This window comes from Herpailurus yagouaroundi, unplaced genomic scaffold (assembly GCF_014898765.1).
Source record: "Herpailurus yagouaroundi ecotype Mexico unplaced genomic scaffold, PumYag 206, whole genome shotgun sequence".
Lineage (NCBI taxonomy): Eukaryota > Metazoa > Chordata > Mammalia > Carnivora > Felidae > Herpailurus > Herpailurus yagouaroundi.
The window spans coordinates 4,522,164-4,536,516 of NW_024412437.1; the positions used below are offsets into that span (position 1 = coordinate 4,522,164).

The window sequence follows — 14,353 nt, forward strand, 5'->3', positions numbered from 1 at the left end:
GGAAACAATGAACGAAACTTCAAAAATAGCATAGTTCATACCCATAGAGAAACAGGAGAAGACATCTTATCCATTAAATGAGAAATGGTGTAAAATAAACAATCTGAACAAGAAAGAACGTTTGGCTATTAAAACATAGAATGTTTGATGGGGCGCCTGGGTGGCGCAGTCGGTTAAGCGTCAGACTTCAGCCAGGTCACGATCTCGCGGTCTGGGAGTTCGAGCCCCGCGTCGGGCTCTGGGCTGATGGCTCAGAGCCTGGAGCCTGTTTCCGATTCTGTGTCTCCCTCTCTCTCTGCCCCTCCCCCGTTCATGCTCTGTCTCTCTCTGTCCCCAAAATAAATAAACGTTGAAAAAAAAATTAAAAAAAAATAGAATGTTTGAAAAAAAAAGATACTCAAAAGAAAAGACAGAAGATAATTGGTGAAAACTTCAGAAAATAGAAGAAAAAGATGGATGGAAAAAATGAAAGAAAAGATAAGAAAATGAGAGGATCCATCTTGAAAGTCCCACATCCAGCAAATATGGAGAGAAGGAAATTTCTCAGAATGGAAAGATAATAGACTCAAGATTGAAGAGCCTCCTGAATGAGCGGCAAAATGAATGGGGAAGAAAAAAAAAAAAAAAAGCTCAGACCAGCTCACATCTTTAAAAAACTTATAAACATACATACTTAAAAAACTTAAGCGTTCTCCAGGACTCTAAGGATGAACGGAAGATTCCAAGATCTTCCTAAAAAAAGCAGGTAACATACAAAGGATCAGGAATCAAAATGGTTATATTATCGTAAGTCGGAAAACATGGAAGAAACCCTTCCTAACGCCGAGGCAAGAAGATTTTTCCACCTAAAATTCCACACCCATCCAGGGAAACTCTCAGTCAAGAAAGCGTGCTCATAGCACACGACTCAGCTCTCCAGTGAACCAGGAATAATTATCCCGGTGGGGGTGCTGATCACAGAGTCAATCAAAAGTTGTGATACGTCAGGGGGAAAAGGAGTGAGCCGTGTGAGGGTGTGTGAGAGAGGTCACTCCCCATCTACCATGGGAACAAATCAATAGATGCTGCCTTAAACCAATGGATCAAGAAAGCTCATTATATGCACCCTGCTCAGAAATATGACAAAAATGCCAGAGAAAACAGCTGAGAGCCTCTTGGAAGTTGGCCTATGGGGTGGTGCCATTACTTTTCATTACAACTCTTTTGGTATGATCTGGCTTTTTAAAATGTACTTGGAATATTTTCGTATATTTAGTAATGTATTTTATTTATTTATTTATTTATCTATTTATTTATTTACTTACTTACTTATTTACTTACTTACCACCTGAGCCATTCACGCATCCCTAGCAATTTTTAAATAAAATCAGAGAACTAGGAGAATAAATGATAGATTAGTTGTTAAACTAAATGGATCTCTAGTGGAATTTCAGGGTGAGTAAAATTCAGAGACTGTAGGGAAATGGGCGAGTGGGAAGGGGGAAGAGGTACAATTAAAACATGAGTTCAAGTTGATAAGAAACTCATATTTATTTATGAAATAATTATGAAAATGTGCTTGGTTTTAGAAAATATATGCTGAAGTAGTTAGGAGTAAAGAGACATCATGTCTGCAACTTACTCTCAAATGGTTCAGAGGGAAGAAATATAAATTATATACCTTTTTATTCTAAAATTAAAGCTTAATAAATACAAGGTACTAACATTTTTAAACAATAGCTACTAAATACTTAGGGACTGTACAGAAATACAGTATCCTTCTAAAATTTGGGGGCAACCACAATTTTTTTTTTTTTGTCTAGGAAGTGAATTTAAATAGTTTAAATGAAAAACGAAAAATCCTTGTTAATGAATACAGGAGTTGAATAAAAACATAATGAATAACTTTTGTTCCAGATACCTTGAATGAAAGTGTTTCCCTTTAAGCATCTCACAGTTTAGAAAGGGAGACACGAGTTACAGTCGTTGTGATAAGGACAAGGAAAGCAGTATACACAAGGCAATGAACACCGGAGAGGAGTGGGTTTTGTCTTACAGGAGGTGGGGTTAGGGAGAGCTCTATGGAACAGGTGAACGCCCAGCTCGGCCAAGGCTCCCAGGATGTCAGAAGGCCATTCGATCAAGAGTTAAAATGTCCAAAGTTAATTCACTTCTTCCCTACAACTATAGAAGGTCTGTGCTATTATCTCTGTTGTACAAACCAGGGAAGAGATGCATAAGGTTAAATAATTCATGCAAGGCCATACGCTAATGAGCAGGGGTTCCAAGGTCCAAACCCAGATCATCGTCTTAGCCCCTGCCCTACACTGACTCTCGGGATGTCTGGAGACTGGCATTCAATCAAAAGGCACCACGTCCAAGAAAGTTTGCTACTTCTGGGCACAGTGTGAGGGATGCGTTGATGTTCTCAGTTTGAAACTTGGGGAACGGGAATGAGGGGCGTGCATGTATTGAAGAATGGGGTCCAGGTAAGGATGGGGATGGGCACTGCGATCAAAGAATGAATTCGGACATTTCCAGATCCAGGGGGAATAAACAAATGAGACACCCAGGTCATCCCCGGAGTTGAAAAGATCAAACATCCATTAAGTGAAGGCTCTCTAAGGAGAGACAGCAAGCGGTTAAGGGTGGAGAAGAAAACCATTAGAGACCGCTCTGTAGTAGGACGATGGCTTGGAAGTGAAAACTGGGGCTCAGGGGCATTTTTGAGTGAAGGTTGGAGGGAAGAAGCGATGTCCAGGGAGGAAAGCTGGGTGTCCCTTAAGGTGAGGTTCTTGGGAAGAGAACTTGCCGGGAAAGGTGAAGGTTCGAGGAAACAGGCTTCACAATGGACTAGGGTTTTTCCGGGGTTCCTTGCAGGAAGCTGGTGTGTATATGGAGTGGAGAGCGTGGGGCGAACCTGGGGAAGAATCAACTGAGTTGGATCCGGAGGTGGGTGGGCTTGTTTGCACGCCCACACCCTTGAAGGGAGAGGGGATGGTGATTAGGTCGGCTTTTGTCCTTGGCAGCCCTAGGACACTGGGACACAAAGGGGCTGTAGAGGGGTGGGCCAGGGGATCCTCTGCGTTCACATGCAACTTCCCAGGGCTGAAGGGGCTGCAGGGATCAGAGCTCCCTCCCGCCACCTTCCCACAGGAGACCCCCTGAGGCCCAGAGAGGTCAACCGGCCTACCCAAGACCACACAGCTAATTCAGTCCCAACGCCCGCCTGCGCCTTTTTTCTACTTGTGTCCGGCATACGCCTTTGGGCCTTTTCAGCACCAGCGAGGCACCAAGCGAGGCATCCTTGGGTGGACAGAAACCCTGCCGGGGTCGCCCGGCCCCCGCCTCCGCGCCGCCCGCCACCTGCGATTCGCGGTCGCGGCCCGCGCGGAGGCCGCTGCAGGCGCCGCGGCCAAAGAAGGGAAAGTCCAGAGGGTGACGGCACGGGGGCGCGCGCCCAGGCTGTGCGTCAACCTGCAGCCACGGCTGACTTATTTTGGACCCGGCCGGTTACATTGGTCACGCCGAAGACGCTCCTCAAACCCGCGGCCCCCGGCACGCGCCACCCGCGCAACCGCGGCCGCGTGACACGATGTCCAGCGGGGCCCCCCCGCCCCAGCTGCCCCGGGGGCGGCCCTTGAGGGGCCATCGGGGGGCCGGAGGACAGAAGGCGACCGTGGGGACCGACTTCGACGCCTCGTGACCCCTCGCCGACCGCCCCCACTCGCAGAGAGGGGGACCGCGACCCCTCATCGGACGTGGGCTCCGCGCCTGCGAGACAGCCTCACGCTACGGGGCGTGGCGTGCGACGTGGGGGCGTGGCAGGGCGCGGAGCGCGCGCGAAGGGGCGTGGCGCGGCGGAGCGGTGCGTGGTGCGATGGGCGGGGCGTTGCGCCGGGTTGGTTGGGCGGGGGGGGGGGGGGCGGAAGGCGTGGCACGGCGAAGGGCGCGTCGTGCTGGCGCGCCGTAGCGGCCGAGGGAGGCGGGCGGTGTTTAGGCCCGGCCGGGTGAGGGTCGTGCGGTGGAAACGTCAGATCCGGGCCGTGGCCTCCCGGGCTGGGATTCTGGTTGGAGGGGACGGGGGACGGTCGCGGTGGGTGGGAAGGGATGAGGCTGTGGGCGAGGCCGCCGCGGCGGAAGCAGGGGAAGACAGCGGGGGCGGGGGCGTCTCCTGGGAGCGAGGCCTGGCCTCTGCGGAGGCTTCCTCCCGGGCGGGCGGAAAGTCGAAGCGAGAGTCCCCGGGGGATCCCCCCCACCCCACCCCGGCCAGCGACCTGGTTGCGGTTGCTTTGGGGCCCAGCCCAAGGTGCGGGTTGCTATAGCAACCAGCTGGGGTAACCAACTTGTCCAGGTTTGCGCAGGATGTGCTGGCTTTGGCACTCAGCACTGCAGGCCTCCAGCCCGCTGAAGCGATCCTATTCGGCCTCCCGCGGCTCCGGCCAGAGGAGACCTGGGAGGCCGGCCGAAGGCCGACCTTTCACACTGCCTTTTCAATATTAGGTGAAGGCGCCCCGCACAGCACTTTCTCGGCCAGGCCCAAGCATGCCAGTCCTTGTAAGGCAAAGACTTCAATGGGAGCCTTCCTCCTTAAAGGTAGGTAGAATACGGAAGGGCACATTTTGTTTGGTATCTTGTCCTGTAGATGTGGAACTTCAGCCCAGTTGTGGAGCAGCGAGGACAAGCGTCTGGACATATCGGAGCTTTGACAAGAGTGACTTCTGTTTGAGAATTTCTTCCACACTCTGGAACCCCAGGATTTTGGTGTCCAACCAGAACGGACGTTAGCTGAAAATTTCCCATCAGTTGCCAATCATTAAACTGGAAACATCCAGATAATTAGAAAATATGGGGGCGCCTGGGTGGCTCAGTCGGTTAAGCACCCAACTTCGGCTCAGGACATGATCTCACTCTCTGTGCGTTTGAGCCCGGCCTGGGGCTCTGTGCTGACAGCTCAGAGCCTGGAGTCTGCTTCAGATTCTGTGTCTCCCTTTCTCCCGTCCCCTGTTCACTCTCTCTCTCTCAAAAATAAAGATTTTTAAAAATTTTTTAAAAATAAAAGCAAATATGATAGGTTCCAGACAGCGAAGTTTAATTTTTTTTTCCTTTTCTAACTCAAAAAGCCTTGTGGTGAAGCAGCTGTTTGACACACTCGGAAGGAAGGATGACAGCTATACAGAGGAACACGATGTGAATGGAAGAGACCTGTCATTGTGAGTCTGGCTTTTGATTAGTCACCTGGTGTCTTCCCCAGGGTGACATGACTTGGAGGCAGTAAACTTCAGTGACTGAGATCTCTTAGGAGCCTGCAGTTAAATTACAGAAATGGGCAGGATTTACATCAGTTCTCTTTTTTGTGTGGTCTGGAACATCTCTGACTCACCTTGGAAAGGCTGAGTGTTTTTCATGTGGCCCTGATGACTCAGTTTGTAATATTGTTACCCAAATGACAGAAGGAAGTAGGCAATCAGGTCATTCTCTTACCAGGTTTTTATAACGGGAGCAGGTTCTTTAAGAGAAGACGGGATGAATTTCATGATTTTTCTTTTCACTTTTTCAGAGCCTCTCCCCAGGAAATTGATTGGAAATGGGAGGGGGGGGGAAACCCGTTGTTTGGTGTGAATTAAAAAAAAAGCAATCCGTTTTTCCATTCTAGGGAGAGATGATACAAGCAGGTCGAGGGTAGGTAGATTAAAGTCACCTGTAAAGATATGCATTGTATATTTGATTCCTTGTGTTTTTCTGGTAGATGGAAACAGTACGGCACTCTGAACATACACTAAAAACAGCTCTCATCTCGGAGAACCCAAGGCTTGTGTCACAGTATGAGAAGTTAGATGCCGGGGAAAGGCGTTTGCTGAACGAAGCCTTCAAGCCAGACCATGATCTCTTCGGACCCATTACCTTGCATTCGCAATCGGATTGGATCATCTCCCATCCTGAGGCTCCCCAAGACTTTGAACAGTTTTTCAGTGATCCTTACAGAAAGGCACCGTCTCCAGACAAACGCAGTATTTACATACAGTGCATTGGTGTGCATCGGTAACAGGCTGGATTTGTTTGGTTTGCAATGGGGCTGTCGCCAGGGACAGCCTGGGTTGCTGATATCATTTAAGTGGGCAGCTTTTATGATCTTTTTAAAAAAAAACAAAACTTTTTTTTAATGTTTATTTACTTTTTGGGGGGGGGGGCAGAGGCAGAGAGAGAGCGAGACACAGAATCCGAAGGAGGCTCCAGGCTCTGGGCTGTCAGCACAGAGCCCGACACGGGGCTTGAACTCATGAACTGCAAGATCATGACCTGAGCCGAAGTCGGATGCTCAACCGACTGAGCCACCCAGGTGCCCCATGATCATTTCTGACATTCATCACAGTGATGGAAGTGTTGTACCCAAATTGCCTTAAAAGAGGACATTTTGTTTCTTTCTAATTCATATTCACATCAATGAGTGATCGAAGTTTATTAAAGATTTAGAGTCCCATTTGCTTCTAATTTCTCTAATTAGAGACTGAGGTAAAGACTGAATGGTTTGGGGTGCCTGGGTGGCACGATTGAGCGTCCGACTTCGGCTCAGGTCATGATCTCAGGGTCTGTGAGTTCAAGCCCTGCATTGGGCTCTGTGCCGACAGCTCAGAGCCTGGAGCCCATTTCGGATTCTGTGTCTCCCTCTCTCTCTGACCCTCCCCCATTCATGCTCTGCCTCTCTCTGTCTCAAAAAAATAAATGAAGGTTAAAAAAAAAATTAAAAAAAAAAAAGACTGCATGTTTCAATCATCTTTGAGTCTGACTTTACATGTTCTTCTACCTTACAGGCTCTCTCGGCAACACCAGAATTATCAGTGAAGAATATATTAAATGGCTCAAGGGTTACTGTGAAGCATTTTTCTACGGCTTAACAGTGAAACTCCTAGAACCAGTTCCTGTCTCTGCCACGAGGTGTTCCTTTAGAGTCAATGATAACACACAAAACCTACAAATTCACGCAGGTAAATTAAACAGCTTTACAATTTGAACTGAGTACAGGAGATCTATACATAGGTGTATATGGAGAGACATGTATGGATGTACGTATCTCACACACGCATCCCTTTTTAAATAGGGCACATCCTGAAGTTCTTAAAAAAGAAGAAACCTGAAGACGCCTTCTGTATTGTGGGAATAACGATGATTGATCTTTACCCAAGAGACTCCTGGAATTTTGTCTTTGGACAGGCCTCTTTGACAGATGGTACTCCTTTTTGACATCATTGGTAGAAATATCCTCAACTTGAGAATACTGGAAGATGTTGATAGAGGGAAAAAGTTCCAGCCAGTTATAATTTTGGTACTACAGGCTGTATGGTATTTCTGGAGCATCATGCTGGTGTGGGAAATGTGCTGTGGATAGATTCTGATGACCTGGGTCCCTGCCCCGCTCAGCCATTCACTACCTACGTGACCTTGAGGCCAATAATACCGATTTTTTTTTAAGTTTATTTATTTATTTTGTGGGGGAAGGAGCAGAGGGAGAGAGAGAATCCCCAGTAGACCCCACACTGTCAGCATAGGGCCTGATGTGTGGCTTGAACTCAGGAACCGTGAGGTCGTGACCTGAGCCAAAGTCGAGAGCTGGAGGCTTAATTGACTAAGCCACCCAGGCGCCCCTGACAATACCTATTTCAGAGAGCCCTTTTGCGATGGGTTACCTAACAGTGCTGATACATAAACAGTGTGGATACGTAAACTGTATATATATGCCTGGCATATATATAAGGCGTTCAGCACGGCAGACAGTAGGTGTCCAAAACTGGGTAGCAAGGTGAATGAAGTCCAGTAAGGATGTTTGAACTGTCGTTAACGTAACTGAAAGTCTTGCTAATTGCTTTTCAATTCTTAGTTCTCTCATATAGACAGGAAACTATAGGCTGATGTACAGGTGTATGCTTCTTATCCTGTGTCTCATGACATCTTGTTATTTTATTTTTGTAAAAAAGTCGACTCCAGGTTTTGATTTAAGATGTGGTCACCTTGACTCATCAGGGATTCTGCATGGTGATACTGGGGGTAGGAAAGGATCTGGAAGCAAATCCTATTTTTGCCTAATTTTTTTTCTTCTTCCCTTCTGTCTACTTCTTTCCTCCGCACCCCTCCCTTTTTGCTGTCATTTCTTTACCTTCATCCCCTAGGATCTGACAAGTTGGAGGGGGACAGTCCAATGCACTAAGGGGAGTGGTTGTCTGTTAGCAATGTGGGGGTGGGGAATAGGTACCTGAGTTCCAGTTTGTGGACTATCTAGGTGTTCTTGGTCTTTAACAAATGTTTCCTTGTTAGGTATCTCCATCTCTGACACATTGATCGGGTGGGGGGGGACCCAGGGCACCACCGAACCTGTTCTTCCCCCTTACTCTTTCATGGGGGTTTCTCCATTTACATTCCTATGGCGCCCCCTCCCCAGTTAGCATACTCTCCTGGAGACTCTGGTCACTGTTGTCTTTCTGACTTTTGTATGAGCTGTCTTTCTTTTTTTTTTTTTTTTTAATTTTTTTTTTCAACATTTATTTGTTTTTGGGACAGAGAGAGACAGAGCATGAACGGGGGAGGGGCAGAGAGAGAGGGAGACACAGAATCGGAAACAGGCCCCAGGCTCCGAGCCATCAGCCCAGAGCCCGACGTGGGGCTCGAACTCACGGACCGCGAGATCGTGACCTGGCTGAAGTCGGACGCTTAACCGACTGCGCCACCCAGGCGCCCCTGAGCTGTCTTTCTATCGGAAGTAAATTTTTATGAGCTAAATTTTTATGTCCCTTTTTATTATTTACCTGACAGAGACAGAAACCTTAAAAATTGAAAACAATTTATCCGGACATTGCCAGCTGATTCATCTTATGCATTTCGAGAGGGCAGGAGGCATTTTCCCAAAATGTTTCTACTTTAACCCCCCCCCCCGCCCTCCCTTTAAAAAAATTTTTTTTTTAGTGTGTATTTATTGAGAGAACCAGAGACAGAGCGCACGCGTGTGCATGAGCGGGGGAGGGGGCAGAGAGAGAGAGAGAGAGACACACACACACACAATCCAGCAGGCTCCAGGCTCCGGGCTCCCAGCTGTCAGCACCAGAGCCTGACACAGGGTTCGAACTCACCAACAGGAGCCAGGAGCCGCCTGAGCCACCCAGGCAGCCCACCCCCACCCCCTTTGTAAGTAAGTTTCTTAACTGCTGCATGGCCTCAGAGAAGATACAGGCTTGCAGGACTGATCGGCCAGGCAGTGAGACAGTATCTTGCTACAAGTGACTGTTCTCTCCAAGTTTACGAAGATGGGGATTTTAAAATGGAGAAATATTTAATTACTAAAGAAAATAACCTTCCATTTGTAGGATTATCAGGAGGAATGTTCTCGCTAGAGGTGTTAGAGTGAAATATGCTCACACTTCCTTGGCAAGAGGACAGAGGAGGTCAGCCGTGACATGAATAGATTTAGTGTTTTCTTAACTTTCAGAATGCGCTCTTTCTCTCTCTCCCTCTCAATATCAAATACGAGGCGACATTTTCCAAGGGTGGGGTGAGGAGCATTCTCTTTGGATCAGTTTGGATTGGACAAACTTACTGTGAATTCATTACTTTGACAAAAAAAAAAAAAAATCCTTATTACTTTCAAGTAACAACTGAAAGAGACAAATAAAAGTGATCATGTCAACAAGTGCCGTCATAAAGCCGTGCCCTTTAGAACGAGCTGTGCAGCAAAGCCTGTTCTCCACCTGTGCAGAGGTGGTTGCTACGAGCCTCAGGGTAACAGGAAGTCAGTGACGAGGGTGTTTATTCTGGTCACCCGACGGCAGCCACATAGTACAGTTGTGTTGTGAGCGAGGAAGGGCAGGAGGGGAGAGGGTCGGTCTCCAGGCATGGTCTCGGGCATGGTCTCCAAGCATCAGGGCAGTCGCACGGCGGTTTTCCTCAGCCTGGTACCAGGGACATCCAGGAACTCTCCCCGACACACAGGACCTAGAGATCTGTTTATTGTGTTCTTTTCTTTCTTTTTTTTTTTTTTTGTAAGTTTATTTGTTTATTTATTTTGAGACAGAGACAGAGCACGAGCTGATAAGGGGCAGAGAGAGAAGGAGAGAGGATTACAAGCAGGTTCCATGCTGTGAGCACAGAGCCCGATGGGGGGCTCGATCCCACAAACCGTGAGATCGTGAGCTGAGCTGAAACCAAGAGTCACACGGTTAACCGGCTGAGCCACCCAACTGCCCACGTTTGTAGTGTTCTTAAAGAGTAAAGTTGGGGCGCCTGGGTGGCGCAGTCAGTTAAGCGTCCGACCCTTGGTTTCGGCTCAGGTCGTGATGTCACAGTCCGTGAGATCGAGCCCCGCCTTGGACTCTGTGCTGATGGCGTGGAGCCTGCTTGGGATTCGTCTCTCCTCCTCTGCCTGCCCCTCCTCCACGTGCTCTGTCTCTGTTGCTCTAAAAAGAAATAAATTAACTTAAAAAAAAATAAGAGTGAGGTCATGGGTGTGTGTTGCCCATTTTTCAACGTTCCTCTTGGAGGACTTGGTTTGGACTGTTCTGGGGAAAAAAAAAAAAGACTTCTTCCGTGGGGAACAAAAACCTCTGGAACTCCCGATTTCTCGAGAATTTGAACCTCGAGCCCTTTGTGTTTTACAGGGCAGGGCAAATTGGACAGCAGCGGCAGACTTGGGTAGGGAAACCCGGGGTCGACGGCCACCTCCGTCTTGGCAAACCTCAAGCACATGAGACCGTGGGTACATGGGAGCGCAGACGAGACGCCCGGGCGGGCTCTCCTTGTTGGTTTGTCCTTCAGGAATCTTGCTCCCTTTCTCTTGCTGCTTGTCCTCCTTTTGTAGGTGTGGGGATATTCAGCTTTGCGAGGTATGGCAGGGATTTTTACAGCTCCCGCTACGAAGGCAGAGTGAGCAAGCTGCAGAAAGGATCCTCGAGTGACTATGCAGTTTTCGAGAACTATTACACTCCTCAAGTGACCAGTGTTCTGCTGCTTCTTTTCTAAAATGTGATTGGTGAAAAAAAAAAAAAAATCCAACAGGAGTATTTTTTAAAGAGCTCTCCCCCTCCCCCCCATGTTTATTTATTTGTTTTTGAGAGAGAGACAGAGAGGCAGAGAGACAGAATCCCAAGCAGGCTCCACGCTGCCAGCGCAGACCCCGATGAGAGGCTCGAACTCACGAAACTGTGAGATCGTGACTTGAGCCGAGATCAGGTCGGACGCTTAACCAACTGAGCCACGCAGGCGCCCCAGAGAGCTCTTAATTCCCTAAATTGTATGTCAGCAGTCCTTAAGGTAATATGATAAACGAATTTGTATCATTCGTATGCTTTTGATGGACATCGTGTTTGCCTGAAATTACCGATAAAAACGATTTAAATGGATACCTTGATAGTGACATTTACAGTATCTGTGCTGGCGTTATGCCCTGTTAGTTATGTACAGCCTCAGTTGTGTACAGCCCCACATCCTCACCACTAGTTCAATTCCAGAAGTCTGGCATGAGTAAGTAACTGCCTCTTTGAACTTGTGGTCATCAAGTAAAGCCGCTCTTGGAGGGCCTCTGCTGGCAGGTGTCTTGAGAATGGCTTCCTCTTGGGCCCCAGGCTACCTTCTACTGAGGTTAGCTCCACTGACAGCTCCTGATTAATCTCCCAACTCGTGCTCGTTGGAGAGCCTGCTTCCTGATTTTTCCCCTTTTCCTTAGCCGGAGACATAGGCATTTCCTGCAGCTGGGAAGTTCTGCCTTCATTCCTAGCCACCTCTTCAGGTTTGAGAGCTACACTGCCTGGAACAGTGTTTTCCGAGCGTGTAGCCTGCGTCAGCATCCGCTGGTGTGCTCGTTAACGTGGAGACGGGAGCCCCCTTCCTTCCAAACCTACCGACTCAGCATCCCTGGGAGAAAGGACCCAGAATCTGAATCGTAACAAGTGTCCCACTTGTCTGGAGCATGGCTCTCAGGCTGGGGTGATCTTGCCCCCCCCCCCCCTGCCGGGGACTTTTGGGCAGTCTAGAGACGTTTCTGGTTGGCACAGTTGAGTAGAAGCTGTGGATGGTGCTAAGTATCCTACGGTGTCCACCACTGCTGCCCCCCCTCCCCCCCCCCCCCCCCATACACAAAGAACGATCCTACCCAATATGTCAGGGGTCTCAAGGCTGGGCAACCCGGCTGCAGGTATACTTAAGAAATTAAGTCTACGAAGGAAGACAGTGTAAGTAGGGAAATGAAGGATTAAGTTTGGGGGCAGGTTGAAGTTTTGGTGATGATGGTAAGGGAGTTGCCTCCCCTACCCTTGTTTCTTGGAAAAGCAAGAAAAAGAAGGAAGGGCTAACCCACTGATGATGGTGGCGCCATAAAGCTTTGATGTGCATGTCTTGCAGACTTTAACCCACGAGATCGGACACATATTTGGACTCCGACACTGCCAGTGGCTCGCATGCCTAATGCAGGGCTCCAACCACTTGGAAGAAGCCGACCGGCGCCCCCTCAACCTTTGCCCCATCTGTTTACGCAAGCTGCAGTGTGCCATTGGCTTCAACATAATAGAAAGATACAAAGTAAATGAGGGGAAGAACAAAAGGGGGAAGTGGTTATATAAGTAGCAAACTACCATTTTCTATTAGGCCCTTCTCTGGAACTATAATTTATCAGAGGAAATTAGTGCAAAGATAAGCAGGAAGCTGTGGTTACAAAAAAAGAAAACCCTGCAAAGAAATCTCATTAAAAACTGCCTTGCCCCTGAGAGCCTTACACTTGTCGCTGAGTGAGAAATGGTGAAGGAGGGAATCTGTACTTCCCGTTCCGTAAGGCCAGGAGAGCTGGACTTGTCGCAGAACAGTAAACGTTGATGCGTGCGGCTGACAAGGACATAAAATGCATAGAGATGGTTTCTCTTTCCAAATGTGGGACAGGGGTATGCAATTCACTGGGAGGAGAGGATGGGTTTCTTTAAGGAGGAAGAGGGGAGGTACCGAATCTCAGGATGCGTGTGCGCGTACGTGTGTCCACACGTGCCCACGAACGTGTCAGTGGCCATCGCGGCACTCCTGGTGGGTGGGACCCCGCCTGCAGGTGGCTTTACGTACGTGCGTCCACCTGCGCCTCTGTGCACGCTTGCAGACGAGCCCGCTTCCGCATCGGGTTAAAAGCACGCGCCCGGTGCCCCGTGGGACATCCGGTGAGCCGAGGAAAGCCCACCCCTCCCGCCCAGCAAAAACCCGTGAGGGGTGGGGGGTGTTTTTCTCTCGGGTCTGCCCCCCCCCCCCCCCCGGCACACTCTGACCGTCACTCGTAATCCTAGCGTGTGTGTTGGAGGTAAACGCTCTTTCACCCAGTGTTGTTTCATGTGCACAAACATCTTTATCAAACGGAACATCTCCCTGGGGCGACTGAAGTCACTGATTGCGATAACGTGATTTTGAAGGCCGTGTTTTTCTCTAGCCTAAAACTGTCTTGCTCCGATTTGTTAAAATGTGCGTCTGGTTTGTGTTTTTCAAGGCGCTGGTGAGGTGGATCGAGGACGAGTCGGACAGCCCCGGAGTCAGTACGCAGCGCAGTCGTGAGGGTGCCGTGGATTTACCGAAACCCGTGGACGCCTTTAAGGAATGGAAAGAGTGGATAATAAAATGCCTTGCTGTTGTCCAAAAATAAGGACCTTCACATAGGAGTAATTAAAATAAACATTTGCAGACTCTGCTTTCATTTGGATGGAGTACTTCATTAGAATAAACTGTTTACCGATTCTGCCCGGTGTCAGGTAACAGGATGGAACCTTCTTGAAAGCACCTGAACTTTGAAACGAGGCTTATTTTTTTAACGTTTATTTATTTTGAGAGAGAGAGAGAGACACTGTGTGCGAGTGGGGGAAAGGCAGGAAGAGAGAGAATCCCAAGCGGGCTGCATGCTGTCAGCGTAGAGCCCGACACGGGACTCGAACTCACAAACCGTGAGATCATGAGGCAGACCTGAGCTGAGATCGAGAGCCGGACGCTGAAATGACTGAGCCACCCAGGCACCCCATTTTAGCATTGTGAATGATAGGAACTCTAAACTCCTCTGTCTTGATAGCCTGGCCTGTGGTAGGGAGCACATCGTTTCCATTCTTCAAATATGCTTAGGTCTCGAGAGAGCCGGGACTAGCAGATAAGTAAGTAAATATTCTAAAAACGGCTGCCTGTGTCCTGAGAATGGATTTCCAAGGCACGTCATTTCCGGGGGCTGACACTTGGTTCGTTTCCTGGAGGAGGGACTCCCTCCTTTGCACCCAGGCCGGTCAGCTGCTCTACTCGATCCCTTACCTGTGGCTTCTCCTTCCCAGACGGGGGCTGCCTGCTCTCCTTTTATTCTTTGCTGGTTGTCAGCTTGAGCCTCAAGGAC

The 14,353-nt window shown here is 48.8% G+C and overlaps 1 protein-coding gene across 1 annotated transcript; it reads left to right on the plus strand.

The window, feature by feature from the left end:
* The first annotated feature begins 4,294 nt into the window (after positions 1-4,294).
* On the plus strand, positions 4,295-13,678 carry AMZ2 (archaelysin family metallopeptidase 2). Its single transcript, XM_040452199.1, is given in 8 exon segments — positions 4,295-4,575; positions 5,103-5,192; positions 5,729-6,011; positions 6,792-6,965; positions 7,079-7,207; positions 10,820-10,983; positions 12,358-12,534; positions 13,475-13,678. Coding segments are annotated over 6 exon segments (1,080 nt in total). The 5' UTR covers positions 4,295-4,575; positions 5,103-5,192; the 3' UTR covers positions 13,628-13,678.
* Positions 13,679-14,353: the final 675 nt, after the last annotated feature.